The sequence below is a fragment of the Gouania willdenowi genome, chromosome 14, assembly GCF_900634775.1.
Source record: "Gouania willdenowi chromosome 14, fGouWil2.1, whole genome shotgun sequence".
In the NCBI taxonomy this organism is placed as follows: Eukaryota; Metazoa; Chordata; class Actinopteri; order Blenniiformes; family Gobiesocidae; genus Gouania; species Gouania willdenowi.
Window position 1 is genome coordinate 24,118,202 of NC_041057.1, and position 17,257 is coordinate 24,135,458.

General features: G+C 38.2%; 2 protein-coding genes across 2 annotated transcripts in view; one reads left to right on the plus strand and one right to left on the minus strand.

Annotated features, from left to right (window-relative positions):
- rnf43 (ring finger protein 43) overlaps positions 1-2,904 on the minus strand; it is a 143,511-nt gene extending 140,607 nt beyond the window's left edge. Inside the window, exon 1 of the mRNA XM_028467102.1 lies at positions 1,829-2,904. Within this exon, the coding sequence (XP_028322903.1) occupies positions 1,829-2,050 (222 nt within the window). The 5' untranslated portion in view covers positions 2,051-2,904. The remainder of the gene's footprint in view (positions 1-1,828) is intronic.
- Positions 2,905-10,336: 7,432 nt separating this feature from the next.
- Positions 10,337-15,502, plus strand: supt4h1 (SPT4 homolog, DSIF elongation factor subunit). Its single transcript, XM_028466975.1, has 5 exons — positions 10,337-10,547; positions 11,608-11,714; positions 12,237-12,292; positions 15,188-15,241; positions 15,317-15,502. Exons 1-5 carry the CDS (start codon positions 10,479-10,481, stop codon positions 15,382-15,384), a joined length of 354 nt encoding a protein of 117 aa, XP_028322776.1. The 5' UTR covers positions 10,337-10,478; the 3' UTR covers positions 15,385-15,502.
- Positions 15,503-17,257: the final 1,755 nt, after the last annotated feature.

Below are 17,257 nucleotides of genomic sequence, written 5' to 3' on the forward strand. Positions count from 1 at the left end.
TTGGTCAGTATTCTAACTGCTGACATGAATGTTGATAACGTGGCACATCTTCTAGATTCTTGTTAAATCTGCAAGATTATAGATCTGCTTCTGCATGTATACGAAGGCTTGACAGTTATTGTCACAGTTTCTACACGTGTTTAATGTTGCGTTTGTTTCCAATAACTAAAGAAATTGAAAAATGTTATAATTAATTTTTAAATGCTTACACAAACTAGCTCCAGAATCTATTTCCAGGCACATCTAAACATATGACAGTAGAGTAAAACCAGGGTGAATGTCAAATGCAAAATACCACATTTTAAAACAAGATTTGGGAGCTCTGCGTTCTCCATCAAAGGCCCTCAACTTTGTAACACATTACGAACCAAAATTCAATTAATGTCAGAAATAAGTGTTTACAATGATGTTTAAGTGCTGGCTAAAAAAAAACAAAGCTGTACAACTTTATATCTTGATGCAGGCCATACCGTATGTGACTGTAGGGAGTTGTGGTTGATGATGCTGGTTCTGTTTATCTGTATGAATTTTGGTGCACCATGTAATGCAGTTATGATTGTTGCTTATTGGCCTGTTGTGATGATTGTATGTTTTGTATGTGTGTTGTGTAAGTTTAGTGTATTGTAATGTCTTATGTAAAAGCCCAACTGGGGACAAGTGTCGGAAAATTATAAACTCTTTGCACAAAATAACAGTTGTATTCATTGTTGAGGAACTATGTGTAATTATTGTATTATCCTTATTTAAATAAAATTAGATTATATTCAATTTGATAGAATAGAGATTTAAAATGGGTTGCGAGTTTACTTTAATCAGGGTTGGATATACAAACATCACACCAACTAATTGGTGTAATCCAGATTATGAATGCCTTTGAACAAGGTATTATTATTGTTAATTTTTTTGTTGTTTATTTGAATGGCAAATTAAATTAAATAGTGCAGGTTGAATGTCAACAGATATTTTAAAAACACAAAGGTTGATCTGCTGATTTTGTTTATTTTACACAATAAACTATTATATATATAAAAAAAATTAACCGTTTTTGTTTAATGTTTGTTGATTGTATTGTATATGGTACAATCAAGGTTGCTGATATTTTGGCTCTTTAACATGCAGTTCAAACTCAGTAGTTACAAGATAACCGCTGCTGCTTTGATAAAAGGTAAAACAGGTGAATATGTCACCTGTCTGAATGCAAACATCAGCAGTCACGGTGAGAAACAAAGAAATGTTGTGAAAATGTACATTGATTCATAATGGAATCGTGAGGTGCCTAAAGATTCCCACCCCTAACACCAACTAATGCAAGGGTGTCAAACTAATTTGAGTTCAAGGGCCAAATACCGACCAGTTCAATCACAAATGGGTGGGAAAATAAACAATATCAACATTAATGCGCTTCCACTTCCAGTTAAAAATTGGGCATAAAGCATGGAAGGCATCAACAATATTTAAGCAAGAGGTGTCCTTTGATTGATTTTTTTTTTTTTTTTTAACCTTTTTTTTTTCTTCTTTCATTTGGGGAGATTTTTTTGGAATTCTTTTTTTTTTTTTGGAATTTTTTTTTTTTTAATTGCAGGATTTTTTAAAAATTCAGAGTACTTTTTGCACAATGATTCATGTTTTCTCTGTCATTTTTAACTTTCTCCAGTGGGCCGAATCGGATGATCTGAATGGCCGGATTTGGCTCCCCGGGCCTTGAGTTTGACACATGTGAACTAATGAGACTAATCCAGATTGTTTGAGTGCCTTTGAGCAAGGCATCTTTCAACAACTTGTTAAGCAAGACGGGCATGATAAACAAACGGTCCACATGGATCCTTACCTGCAGGAGTTTCCCCTCCGCTTTCCCGGCACTTCCTCCCACAAACACTCCCTCCAGGACCATGGGCTTTCCGGTGAGCTCGTGCTTGAACAGAGTCACCTTGATGAGCGCGCGGAGGGCCGGCCGCTCGAGCTCCATACCCGGCTGACCCAGCACCACCTGCAGGGCCGCCACGAACAGCCACGGCCAGAGCCCGGCCAGGCTCCACTGGGGGACAGTCATGGCCTCGGCTGGAGCGGCGGGGCCCGGCCGCACATGGTGGATGATTAAAGCAGGGCAGAGCACGGCGAGGGGCGCAAACACACGGACAATCACATGTATGACAGGGACTGTTAGTGCACCGGCGTGTGTGCGGATTCTGGCTTCTGTCTGCCAGAGATTAGTTTAACAGACAATCTTCACTTTGAAAAGCTCCAGGACTTCACCGTGTCCCACAACTCCCTAGAAACAGCAGAGTTAATATTCAAAGTCACGCACTGACAGAGCAGGTCTGATCCACAGAAGCACAAGGTCGGTCCTCTTGTATCCAGTCATCGGAGCGGTGTCACTGGTGGAAGTACAGTGCATGGGTTTCCAACGGGCTGCTCGCCTCAGTAACTACCTCCTCTGCAAAGGCCCTGGAGCCATAGTTGGATTCTTAAAAGCTGTGCTAAATGTGACCGATGGACGCTGTTTTCATAAGCTGGACCATGTCTTTACAACCAGGACTCAGGAAAATATATCCGGAGAGAAAAATAAAACCGTGCCACAGCGATGTTTAGTCGCCAGTAAATAACCATGTGTAACTTTTCCAAGTCGTAAGTCGAGCCTCAACAACCTCAGTAGATTTTCTCAGAAGGTATCAACCAGACAAGATCCTCCTGAGAGACAGCCGCGTGAGCAAAGAAACGGACGCTTTTCAACATCATAAAGTCCGAAAAAAAAAAGGGAAAAACAAAAACACAAATGTGTTGCAAAGTAGTCCAAACTCCTCCTGGTTTTCGTTTAACGTTAATGTTGTAAAGGAAACGTCGGTGTCTGGTAGTGACACAAAAAAAACTTTACCTTGTGGACTGTGTCGCTCCCCTGGAGTCTCATTGACAGCCTCTACCTGCTCATAGTGCTGATGCCTTCACGTAGCGTCGGAAAAGTCACAATCACATTTCCTATTTCTTAATATATCACAGATAATGCTTTGAAGATTGTGTTTGCGTGAAACATCAGTTGCTAAATTCGATTAAACGTATTATAATTGGCATCAAAATCGTGATTTGATCAAAACATAGAAACATACAGGATCAAAACGCCAAAGCGCTTTAAATACGATACTTTTTAACAGTACCGTTTGCATAAACTGTTTCCGAGCAAGCACGTGAAGGCAGCAAGGGCGGAGCAGCTGTACAGCGTACATTAAAAACAAGTGAGTGGCTCCCTCTAGCGTCCAAACTAGTGACAGCACAAACAACCACTGTCCTGAACCTGAACAGAGGTGGATAAGTGTCCAAACAACACTGCTATTAGACGTGACCTGCCTCTCTCTGATTGGCTTTTGTACTGACGAGCCTGACGTATTACATATATGACAGAACTGGGACCAACAGAAACTTTTTGACCTGATAAGAGACAAAAAGGACTGGAGAAATGTAGTGGAGTAAAAAGTACAATATTTGTCTTTTAAATGTAGTGCAGTGAAGATAAGAAGTATACCACAATAAATATACTCAAGTAAAGTACAGATACTCACAAATACACTGTCCACCACTGAACTTGAGTAAAATTAATTTCAATGCTAAATATCCACTGTTTGTGACATTGGAGTTACACACTTTTAAACATAAAATGTAACTCAGAGTTTTCATATTCAGTAAAAGGATAATAATAGATTTCATATTTACATGTTAATATTTCAGATAGATATTCAATAAATACATAAATAAGTAATAATTCAGATAATTCATGTGGATGTAATTCATTTATTTGGTTAAAGTTACAGAGAGACACAAGGGGAGAATTATTTTTTGTTCCGCTTTATTGCGTTGCTGGGAGTAATAAGTTGCTGTAGCACTCCAGAGCAGCACAAGGTAGCGGAGAGCCTACCTAAAGCGTCTAAGACAGGGGTCTGCAACCTTTACTCTCAAAGGAGCCATTTTACCTCATCTCATCCTGAATAAAGTCCTCCTGGAGCCAGAAAAATACCACCTCAATGTATACAATACAGTGTATTAAATTCTATACAGTTAAAATTATATAGAATAATGTTTGATTTATATTGATCAAGTAAATGGCAACTTAAAAACAGTTGAAAATAAAATAAAATGAATTGACATAAATAATAACAAAACCTTGTCTTGCATCTTCAAATTCTTACGCATTTCAGTTTACATGAACACAATTTATATAAATAATATTTTTTATGTTAATGTATTTAATGTATTAATGCATGATCATGTGGTCAACACATGCTAATTGCTAATTTCTTGCCACACATAAAGCATGCATATTTAACCGGCACATTGGTAGTTAAAAGAATTTGTTCCCACACAATTAAAATCTCTGTTTTCTTCCAGAATAGTGTTTTTGTTGGTTTAGTTATCTTACCAGAGATTTAAAACTTAAGGTTAACCACAGGTGCAGGAAACTTGATGGTCTGGAGATGTTGCAGCAGATGAAGTAGGAAGGTGCACAGCGTGATTTATTTTGAAGTTAACAAATTTTTATATGATTTTATTTGTCATTAATCATTAATAGCCTCTGTAAGAAAATAACTCTTTATTTCAGTATTTTTTTAAAGCTATATGGAGCCATGGCAAAGGACTCAAAGAGCCACATGAGGCTCCAGAGCCGCAGGTTGCAGACCCCTGGTCTAAAAGAAGCTGATAAAAGGACATTTAAGAAGACTTCAGCTTTATTCCGGAATTAGACATGTAAAAGACATGTTAATAAATGGCTGTTTAATACCAAAGAACAAAGTTGAGCCTTGATTGAACTCGGAGGGAGTAACAGTCAGAACTTAGTAGGGAGGAGGGCGGAGCCGACAACGAGCCGGTCGTTAAGGGGTGACGTCACTCTCTAGCATCGCTCGAAAGACGACTGCACACACAGACTGTCCAAACCAGAGGCAACCGGGGTCCAAGAGCACAGTGTGGTTAAACTACAGCTAAGTGGCACATTTTAAACAAGTTGAATGTGAAGAAGTGGATTAACCTTGCTGACTTTAAAGGGACTCTATAAGTGCATAAAGGGGATAACCTGTTGTGGTCTGAAGTACAATTTTAAGCTGAAGAAATTGCTTGTTTGATGCAAAGTGACTGTTATTAAGTTTATTATAAGTCAAATAGAAGTCAAATTTAATCAGTACATCAAGGTACTTAAAGAGCAAGTCTTGCTTGACATTGAAAGTAATTTTGTGTTTTGTACAAGTGAAAGAACATTTATTTCTTTAGTTTATGGTGTTTTTTTTTTAACACATTCAAATTCATTGTTAAAGAGAGAAATAATTTTAATTCATAAGTGCATTTAAAAAGTGATATTTAAGCTGTGTTAAAAAAAAAAAACCACACAATATTTATCTCAAGTTAAAGAGAGAAATAATTTAAATACATAGGTGCATTTAAAGAGGGATATTTAAGTTGTGTTAAAGCCACACATTACTTACCTAAAAGTAATTTAAGTTAAAGTTAAGTACTTAAGTCTAAAGAGCGTACGCAAGACGAATAGTGACATGTTAAGCCAGTGAAACCATGACATTGAAGCTGTGGACTCACAGCAAAAAGAAGGTCTGGAACAAGAGCCTGTCGACACAAGTCCACAAGAGGCAAGCCGCTAAGGAAGAGAGCTTGAGGAAAAGCACGAGACCAAGAAAATTAACTGAGAAAGGCCAAGCACTGTGTGAAGAAAAGGTAAATTGGCTTCAAGCTCGCTTCAGGGTCAGTTATGAAAAATGGAAAATTGCAGCTAAACAAGCTAAAAGAGAACTCAATGAACCTGTTAGTGCAAGTTTACATGACCACATTGTTCAAATCCTGTATACCTCTGGAGAAGTTAAACATGTCTACGAAGAGCTACGTAGTTATGAAACTCCTGATGGAGACGCTCGCCGCAGAGTGGACACGTGTGTTGCAGTTTCTCAGAAGATCATACAACAAGCACAAGACAATCTTCCAGCAGAAGTAAATGGGAAAGCTATAGAAAAGAAGTCAGTACGCTGGAGAGAAATTGGTTCCACATTCACTTCAGCAGCCTCCCAAAAAACGAAGCCCTCAAGTAGTGAATGTTCAAGCCGCTCAAGCAAGATGTCTGTCAAAAGGCAAGAAGCAGCAGCAGAACTTGCAGAAACTGAAGCCACTCTAAAGGTGATGGAAGAAATGGAACGTGAAAGAAAAGAACTTGAAAATCTTGAATTAGAGAATGCTGAAAATCAAAGAGCATTAGAGCAAAAGAGAAGAGAACTTGAACACTTAGAGACTGTAAAGCAAATGAATGCTGCCAAGGCACGACTTAAAGTGTATGAGCAAGAAAGCAACTCAGATGAAGAAATATCTGACTTCCTGCATGAAAAGAGCAAATCAAGAAAGACCATATCAAAGCCAGTAAGCCAACCTGAACCTAAGATTGTACTTCCAAACCTCAATCCAAGTGCACAACCATTTGCTATACCACAAGACATCACAAGAGGGCAGCCTACAAGCAATGCCACACATGAAGATGGAACACTAGCACTAGCTAAAGCTGTAGCAGAGACCATCAACATTAGTCATCTACCAGTCTACTAGTCCCAGAGCCCGTAGTTTTCAATGGTGATCCTATCAAGTATAGTGATTGGAAAATGTTGTTTCAACTGCTAATAGAAAGAAAGAACATTCCAATGGGTGAAAAGATCTACTACCTATGAAAGTACGTTGGTGGTTCTGCAAGAAAGGCTGTTGAGAGTTATTTTCTGTTGGAAACAGACATGGCATACAACGCAGCTTGGTGCACTCTGGAGGAAAGATATGGAAGTCCATTTGTAATTGCCAAGGCTTTCAGAGATAAGCTTTCATCATGGCCACAGATTGGAACGAAAGACAGTACTAAACTAAGAGAGTTTTCAGACTTTCTCAGAGGTTGTGAAGCAGTAGTGTTCCAAAAAAAGAGTCTCGAAATCTTAAATGACTGTAGTGAGAACCAGATAATGCTCAGCAAACTACCTGATTGGCTTACAGCAAGTTGGAATAGGAAAGTCATACAGATTGAAGAGGAATGTGGTTCATTTCTAACATTTAGCAACTTTGTTGACTTCATCACGAGACAGGCTAAGATAGCGTGCAACCCAATAATGTCACTGGATGCACTCAAAACAAATGACTCAGAGAAAGAAAAACCTCAGGAAGCTTGCAGTGTCGCAGCAAGGACTTTTGCAAGCAGCGCAGAAGAGAAAACAGACACAAAGAAATGTGTATTCTGTGACAGATCAAACCACAACATTCAGACTTATCGTAAGTTTAGTTTGTAGAAATGGCAATAACTGAAAGAGTGAAGTTTGTACAAGCAAACAGACTGTGTTTTGGGTGTTTCAGCTCTGGACACATCTCCAAGAAATGTGAAAAAATAATTATTTGTAATACATGCAAGGGAAAACACCTGACATGTTTTCATGAAGAACGAGAGTCCAGAAAGAATGTCAGTGACAAAGAACAAAAGGAAAGTAAATGGATTAAAGAGTCAAAGGAAACCAAACAAACTAAAGAACAAAGTGAAGAAACACCAAGCGAGGCAATCTCCAACCGTGTGATTCAAAGTAATAACGGTGACCTCATGTCTACAATCGTTCCACTTTGGTTATCCACAAGAAGTAATCCAGAACAGGAAATACTGGTCTGCTTGATAGTCACAAAATATTTGTACTGCATGAAAAGACAGATGTTTTGGACACTGAAAATACAGTTGTGCAGTTAAAGCGCTCCACTTTGTCATCCAAAGATGAAGCCATTCCAAGTCAAAAGCTTCAGGGCTTGAAGTCAGAGGCTTCTACTCATCAAAGAGAATCTCTCTACCCATGACATATACAAGAGAGTTCATCCCTGCCAATCTAAGTCATATTCCCACACCTAAAACACCAAGAACATGGCCTCACTTAGAGCACCTAGCTGAAGAGATTGCCCCTCTGATTGAGTGTGATGTTGCTCTGCTCATAGGTTACAACTGCTCACAAGCACTGGTCCCCAGAGAAGTCGTGTCAGGAAAAGATAATGAGCCCTTCGCCCAAAGAGCAGATCTTGGTTGGACAATAGTCGGAGGTGTTGATCCTTGCGTCGACTGTGGAGATGCTATTGGATGCAGCCATAGGAACATTGTCAGGGAAGTGACACCCACTCCACCATCGAATCAGTTGTCAAAGGAAGTGCACGACATCTGTCGCACCCAAGTCAACGAAGTAGTCACATCATCAGATGTGATAAAAGTGCTCAAGCCCGATTTCAATAAAAGGAAAGTAGAAGACTCTCATTTCTTGCAAGAGGATTTGCGCTTCATTTCAATAATGGAAGGAGTAAAAATGCAAGAAAATGAATATTGTGAGATACCTTTGCCATTTAAAGAGAACAGACCAAGTCGACCGAACAACAAGAGCTGTGCAGAACACTCACTCAAATGCCTGAAGCAAAGATTTGAAAGAGACAATCAACATAAGGACAACGACGAAAGACGTTTGCCGTTTTTGCAGCAAACCGCATCCAACATATCAAAGAGAGGACTAATTCAACTCAATGGAAGTGTGTAACATCAGAAGACAATCCCGCTGACCAATGCGTCTTGAGGACTAGAAGCTAAAAACCTCATTGCTTCCAACTGGTTTGGTTGACCAAGTTTTCTCTGGCAAGAAGAGCTTCCCAGCAGAGATATTCAGGTGGGAGAACTTGATGCAGCGGACCCAGAGGTATGCAAAGCTGTTGTATACCACACATTAACAAAGGTGGATTCTTTGGCGGAACGTTTTCTGAAATTCTCCAGCTGGTTAAGACTAGTCAAAGCAATCTAATTTTTGCTCAATTGATGCCAAACTTGCTACTGCACATTTTCTGACTCTCCTACACAAACGATCCACAAAGATTTTTGATATATCAAAAACTGATCCTACGTTGTTCCAAAATGTTTGACTGTAAATTGTGATATAAAACACATGCTTATAAATTTTAGCTGAATACATTTTCAATGTTCATTAAACAATCTCACAAAATTTTGGAGTCATTGTAGATGTTTGGAAAGTATCAGAATTTTAAATCAAAAACTGAATTTATTACAGCATTTTGAATTTCCCTCATGTTATAATTTAGAGCCAATGCAAAAATGCCAATTTTAAACATCAATTTTTCACTTCTGCTGCCAATAAATCATTTGTAAAAACTAATTACATTTTTGTCAAAACTGAATTTTTGACAACCATTTTAAATCTGCCTTTAAATGCTACTAGCTGCTGCCTTGCACCACTTTGTTCCAGAAATTGTGAGTTCAAGCCATAATTGAAGTCCACATTAGAAAACCACCTTACAGTATTTTCATCTTCCTACGCTCTGCTTGTTGCTCAGAATTGCCTAATTTTTTCTTGAATTCCCTGGCCCCAAACATTGCTGCGCATCAGCTATAATTCTATAATTTTAGGTGCTTTAAATCAGATTTAAAATGAGGTGAGTAAAAATGTTTTACTTACAAATTGGAAGTATCTAATATTGATATGAGCGATGACATTATATTGCATAATAATATTAAAAGTTAAGAGAAATTATTACATTTAAATTCAATTTTCTCTCAGGTGGGCTTGGCCCTAGAGGACAGTACATGTATGAATGCGAAATTTAAAAATATGATAGTGATACTATATATATATATATATATATATATATATACTGTACAAAAATATAAATGCAATATTTTTTTTTTTGCTCCCATTTTTCATGAGCTGAACTCCAAGTTCCAAAACCTTTTACATGCTGTATACGCAAAAGACATTTCCCTTCTGGTACAAACCCTTATCATGCTAGCAAAATATCACATCCATAAAGCTAAATGGGCACAAAACAAACCAAATGGACAATATTTTAAAAATGAAATTTATTTATACTTTGAAACCGTAAAAATGTAACAAACAAAACAGCTGTGAAACTAATGTAATATATACTTATATGTCTGAAAATTGTTAACGTGTTTCCCTGTCAGCCCTTTATCGTTATTTATTTCTCTTTATTAATTCTTTATTAATTTATTTATGTTTCCTCTCCTTTCTCTCTTTTTGTGGGTAATGTCTTGAATAAAGTTGAATTGAAAAGGGTACTCAAATTCCGTAGTGATTCAGAAGTTAAGGGAAGAATAAAGTTGTTTTGTTGGGGGTTTTTTTAAAGACATTGTCATTAAGTGGTGAAGATGATAGTGACAATAATGATAATTATTATGACTTAGGAAAAGGATAAAGCTCTGGTTTGTACTCCGATTCAGTAGGTGGCGCAAAATGCACCTTTCCCAGTTGAGTGCCACCCGCTAATAAACCACAAAAGAAGAAAAAGAAGCGGAAGTAGAAGTATTATTGCCAGTGGTGGCGCAAATGCACCGACAGTCGATTTTCGGCAACCAGCAGTGAAAAAGAAGAAGGAGTAGAAGAAGCAGTATTAATTTGTGTTTTCGACTAATAGGTGTTTACGTAATGGCTTTGGAAACTGTTCCCAAAGATCTGCGTCATCTGCGAGCATGTCTACTTTGCTCTTTAGTGAAGGTAATGCTGCGTGGGTAAATACAAATGACGGGTTAGCGTTGATGCTAGTCCTTTTCTGACTTCACTCAGCATCAAAAATAAATATTTACTTATACATGTGACTTTAAGGCTCATTTCCTACATATTTCCCGGGACGTGTGTTGCAAATTGGCCAAGGCTAGAAGCTGTATGGTCAGTGGTTGAGTGGGTCGTCCAATAACCGAAGAGTTGGGGGTTCGAATTTGGTTCTAGACAAGTCGTTGTTGTTGTGTCCTTGGGCAAAGCACTGTACCCACATTTGCCTAGTATGAATGTGGTGAGTGAGTGTGGTGGTTGGAGGGACAGATGGTACACTTATGGCAGCCTCGCTTCTGTCAGTCTGCCCCAGGGCAGCTGTGGCTACAATAGTAGCTTACCACCACCGTATGTGGAATGAATCATTAAGGCACATCGATGTTAAACGCTTTGAGTGTTTATGAAAAAGCGCTGTATAAAATCCAGTGCATTATTATTATTAGGCCTTGGCTATTCAAACGGAAACGTATGAAGAGACGTTTATTCTATTCATACGGAACACCAGGAAATACCCTAAAATGCTTATTTTTTCGTTTATGTATTTTTAACCACAACACTAACCCTAACCCTGGAAATACCCTAAAATGTAATTTTTTTTCATATATGTATTTTTAAAGGTGGAATTTGCCTTGTTAAATTATGTTAAAATGGAAAAATATATATGACAAAAGCGGGATTTGAACCTAAGGCAGCAGAAGGAAGAATTCTTGAGTCAGGCACCTTAGACCACTTGACTATCCAGGCACGGTGAAAATGTGTAGAAAAGATCTGGAAAATGTATGTTTCCGTATCAATAGTCCCGGGGTCTATTGATATGTTTCTGTATCAATAGACACTTCATTATTATTATGTCTTATGAAGCAATGCCCCATGCATCTTTCCCTGTTAAACAAACACATAAAACATAGTGAGCTAAAGATGACATCTGTTGCGCTGACATGTTAACCTGTGTTTCCAGAACTCACTCTTGATCACTGCTCTGTGTTTTTTTTTTTCTCTCCCTTAGACCATTGATCAGTTTGAATATGACGGCTGTGACAACTGTGAGTCCTTCCTACAGATGAAGGGCAATAGGGAGATGGTTTATGAGTGTACAAGCTCTTCATTTGATGGGTATGTGTCAACATTAGATTAGTGTTTGTGTACTGAACTTGTTTTCATTTCTGTTCACTGGTGTTCCTTCTTTACTGCAATGTCTTAATGTCGTAATTCAGACCTATTGGAGTGTAAAGGAAGTTGTGATCACTGATTGTATGTTGAACGGATGGAGGGAATTGTGAGGAAAAAGATTCTGAATCATCACTGAGCCAGAATTAAGTAACCGTAATAATAAAAAGGTACTAATTGTTTTAGTAAAACAAACATGTATATTTTGATGGTGGGTAAAACTACAAGAGTGTGCACACGGATAATATGTAAACTACATGCAGCAGGTATCCAACGTGGACCCTTATTAAAAAGAGACACAAATGTTAACTTTTACACAACCAAATTGCATCTCTGATGTATTGTCTGAATGACGATAACAAACTATTTATTTTATTTATTTATTTTACATTGTGTGTGTTTGTGTTGTTAAGCTCTGTAAACCAACTCTCACACAGAGCTCTTGGTTGATCTTCCTTTCCCTTCCAGTGTGATTGCCATGATGAGTCCTGAAGACAGCTGGGTGGCCAAATGGCAGAGAATAGGTAAGATCTGCAGTGTAGTGTGGCACGAACTGGGGTCTGTGAAAGGAAATTAATACATAAATAAATATAGGTTATAACATGTTACAAAGTGTACAAGTCTGAAATTAATACTGGTACAGAATAGATGGAAGATTTATGAGAGACTCGGATTAAAAAAAAAAAAAAAAAAAAAGACGTAAAAAGCAGAATACACATTTTGAAACGGGAACAGCAATTAGAACCAGATTTTTAAAAATTCTCTCTTTCTGTTCATAATCAGGCCCCAACATGACACAGAAATGCCTCCATTGCATGTTTTGGAACAAGATCACACTAAGTAATGCCCAATATCACCAGCCAAACGAGTTGTAAAATATTGGCATATCGGCTAGTAAGCCAACATTCATCCTTCCACGCTATTTTCCCCCAGAAAACAGTGATTGAGTGTCTAGCAAGTGTAGCAGCAAATGGACAAATGTCCTATTTTGCTCATAATCTCTTCAAAATCTTGCACTACGTGTTATGCTGCATTCACATTGGATGCGTTTTCTGCGGCACCGGGTGCGTCTGCCACACTTAACGTTTCGCAGGATCAAAAAATGTCCCCATTCGCTTATATGCGCATTTGAAGCGAAGCCCCGCCCACCAGCGACACATCCAACTCTGTGAGTTTCACTGCCTGCTGCTCCTCTCATAAACATAAACCACCAGTGAAAAAAGCAGGTGTGATTAACGGCTAATGCTATCCTAGCTCAGTGCTACAGAGAGAGCTTTTACCTGCTACTACCACCTCCTCGCTGATTTTCCTCCACGCCAAATTCTTCCTAGTCTGGTCCCGGTTATAAAGGCCGTGTCATACAGCTCCAGGTGGTCACACACAGCTTCTACTCCATGGTTGAATGGGTGAACAGACCGGTGTCTGTGTTGACGGCCTGGTGTCATTATTAACATAAACTCTGATTGGCTTTCGTCATGCGAAATAGTCGCAGGAGTTCAATATTTTCAACTCTTGCGAATATGACAAAAAAATCGGGAGCGCGATGGCACGTTCAATGCTCTTGACGCGCGGATTGGACCGCACCTCCGCACAGGAAAGATTTTGCCTCTGGGCCTTGTCTTATCGTATGTAATCTGGTTGCACGTACATTTCGTGACTCATCCGGTGTGAACGCAGCATTAGTGCTGTGCAATATAACGATATATATTATAGTGTGATATGAAAATGTCCACCGTACTATATAACCCTTTAATCGGTCACATTGCTAATTTAATGTGTGTGGTATTGGTCCCACTCGACTGCTAAAATATCATGAAGCAAGCTAATCTATTCAGCGCAATGTTGCTACTTTCCAGTAGCATGTTTATGTCACCCAGAGATACTAGTTTACAGCACCGTTGGAGTAGCAAGATGGTCCCGATTGACGTGACTGAAGTATAAGCCAAAGATGCATAAAATGAATTCTGTGGTATGCAGAGGTGAAACACAGCTTTTTTCAGCCAGATTCGGTACCCCGGTGCAACCAGAATCATCAATTGGTCTGGTTACAAACTGTGTCATTACAGCTAATATGACTCTTCCAAGCAAAATAGCTGCAAACTTGTCTCACAAATGGAAGTGTTGATTTATCTCCTGCTGCTCTACAAGGACTTTTAGAGAAATTTAAACCTCTACTATCATATATGATTTTTGATGGAGTTTGCAAGTAAAATTCACTACAGGTACGGTTAAAGTTATAGTAAAATTATAGCAGTGGCCATTATTGTTGGTTTTTGCGTCCCCTTGCAGCATTTCCTCGTACAAATTTACAAATCAGAACACATGTGACAACTGTGTAGCAAAAGACGCAAATATGCCTTCATTGAGAAGATTCTTAAAGGGAAAGTACCATTTATTTTGGGATATTTTATTCGTTTAGTTTTAAAAACTTACACAAACCTGATACTTTTCTGCGCAAGACTTTTCTATTGATATGAAATAATTAAAAAACTATCAGTTTTTTTTTATATATATCCAAAGTTATAGAAAATAATAAAGCCTTATTATAAAAAATAAGTAGCCTGAGTCACAACTTTTGAAACAATATTTGGAAAAAGCTGCTCCTAAATTAATTTCAGGCTGTAACGATCACAGAAATTGATCACGAAATCCTAAAGGTACTGAGAAATAGGAAAAGGTCATCATGTAACCAATTTATTTATAGAAACTATTTTTGTATAAAATAAAACATGTAATGAATATTAATTTTCCATTAATTTAATGTAATTTAAGGAAGAAATACTATACTGGGATATATAATTATCAGGATATAAATCTACCTATATTTTGATATAAAATTTTCTCGCGTTACATTTTGTCTACTGGTCATGTGACTGAAAATGAATGCAGAGCATTAACTGAAGTGTGTTTTTAATGTGTTGTGATGAACAAAAAGTTCAGATTATTATGTGTGCATTCCAATTTAAATTGACACTGGTACAAAGACAGGTTTAGCTGATGGTGTATCATATGAACTGGTGGTTATTTTACCTGGTGACACATCGCTGCACAAACACCTCCAATCCACGGCTGCGTGGAGTTGCGTGCAAAACGTGAGGGTGATTCGCTGGGTGGCGGTCGTTAAAGGTTTCACAAATACTGTTTTGGGACTATATCACACATTTCCGTGGTATGACGACAAAACATAAATGAAACATAAAAGTGTAAACTAGCGCAGATGTGACGTGAAAATGAGTAAATCATGAAATGGAAATGAGATGTGGTAATAGAAAATCAGAGCCCCTACAGTGATAGATGCATAGTCTGTGTAACTAAACATGCAGTTTGAGCAAAAGTCCTCACAGTGAAGAACTTAAGCAGTTTTACATTTAGGTCTAATGAGAATCTTCCCATCCCCCATCCTGTCCTCTACCCTTTAGGAAACTTTAAGCCTGGTGTGTACGCTGTGTCAGTGACAGGCCGACTACCTCCAGGTACGCTCAGACAGCTCATTTTACATGAAATGTTGGGTTCACTCTATGTGTTGCTTCTTTATTTTTTTCCTGAAGGTGTGGTCAGAGAGCTGAAGAGCCGAGGAGTGATGTACAAATCCAGAGACACAGCAGTGAAGACATAGATCATCAATTGAATGTCTTTTAAGCTGTTAAGCCTTTGATTTATTCCATTGTTTATTTGTATTTCATGGTTGAAAATTTTTTTCCCCCCTAGTAAATAAATGTTGTTTTTAACAAACAGGAGTGGGTTTACTCAGTTACTTTTGTGCTCCTGTTACATTGAGATTCATGGTTTCCTGATACTCCTGTATGGATGATTTTAAAGTGATCTGTAAAATGAAAAGTTAAAGAATTAATATTTAAAAAATTAAATGTTTAATGTTAAATAAAGATAATAAATTATGGACACTTTCTCAAACACAAAAAATGTATTTGTTAAAGCAGCAACTTTCATAATGAAACAAGAAACTACCACAAAGATTCCCACAAACTATAAATGCATGATTAAATCCAATAAAGAAATTAATCATCTTTAAGTAGAAAAAAAAGAATTTGTTGATTTCAGTGTTTGTATAAAATTTAAGACAATCACACACACCCATATATATATGCACATATATATATATATACATAATTTAATTTCTTTTTAAGAATTATGTGATTTTATTTTCTACATATCTGTTGTGTTGAAAATGTCACACCCACAGTAAGTATGGTATTCATTTTAAATGCAATTTATCCCGTGCTCCGCCATGTTGAAATGACGTCATTGGTGACGTGATAAGCCCCTTTTAGTCCATTGAGTTCCATGTGAGGTGAAGCATTCAGGATCATTTAGCAGCTTTTTCAGTCAAAATGTCAACTTGTGCTGATTTGGGTTGATCTAGCAATCAGTAAAACTTTTTTAAAAAGTCAATGTAAACCTCTTTTGTTTACTGAGAGATGATAAATAAAACCGTGACCCAAAAAAATCTGTGGCCACAGGGTGCGACAGTTCCCACTCTGCTGTTTCGTATAGACGCCATTAAGGAGAGAAGAAGAGCTCCGAGTGCATTGATTCTAATGAGCAGCAGTGAATCATGGGAAGTTGTTTACACATTCCCTCAGCTGATGTGCAGCCCGTACACCAATCATTACTGCTGTTTCGACTTTGTCCTTTTGGAGTGATCCCGAAATATCTCACTCCCTTTCATCACTCACTGAGATGCAGGATGCATCCGAATAGTCCCTTTTATCTCTTTTCCTATCCACTTTTCCATAACCCTGTGGATGACGTCACAGGCTTAAAGGTGCAGTCTGCAACTCTTATAAAAGTGACTTTTTGTCATATTTGCTAAAGCTGTCACCACAGTATGAAAGGACAGCTTTACACGAAACTAGTAGTTTGTGTAAAAAAACAGGCTCATTGCGTTCCCCCTGCTGCTCCTGCAGCCTTTGGCAAAATGCACCGCGACTGAGCAAAAAGAACCAATCAGAGCCAGGATTGTGTTTGATCAGCTGTTTTGACAGCTGTTGCTCACAGTTCCTGCCCCTTTCCCGGGGCTGGAGCGCGTCAGTGTATGGTCTGGAAGAGTAGAAGATGGAATTGGTGACTTTCCTGCTGGAAAGGTAATTACTGCTGCTTGATTTACGTTGTCTGATTTGTAATTGTTACAGTAGAACTCTGTAGTGCATGTGTTGTTCATGTGTGCGCAGCAGCCTCCGTGTGGCTGCTGTAAGTGACATGTTGTTGTTGCTGCTGCTGTGGAGGTGTGTGGCACATAGAGAGAGAGAGAAGCGCTGCAGTAATATGCTTTTAACAGAGCATGTTATATTACAGTGATGTTGCTGTCGGACTAACATTAGCTTGTTAGCTTCTCCTAGAAGAAAAATGCCAAAAATGGCACATATTGTGTAGCTGTTTAGTAATAAATATGCCTGTGTGGCATTTTGCAGCAAATTTAACCTATAATGGTCTTTTTGGTAAGATTTTATTGAGTTGAAAAAAATCAAGAT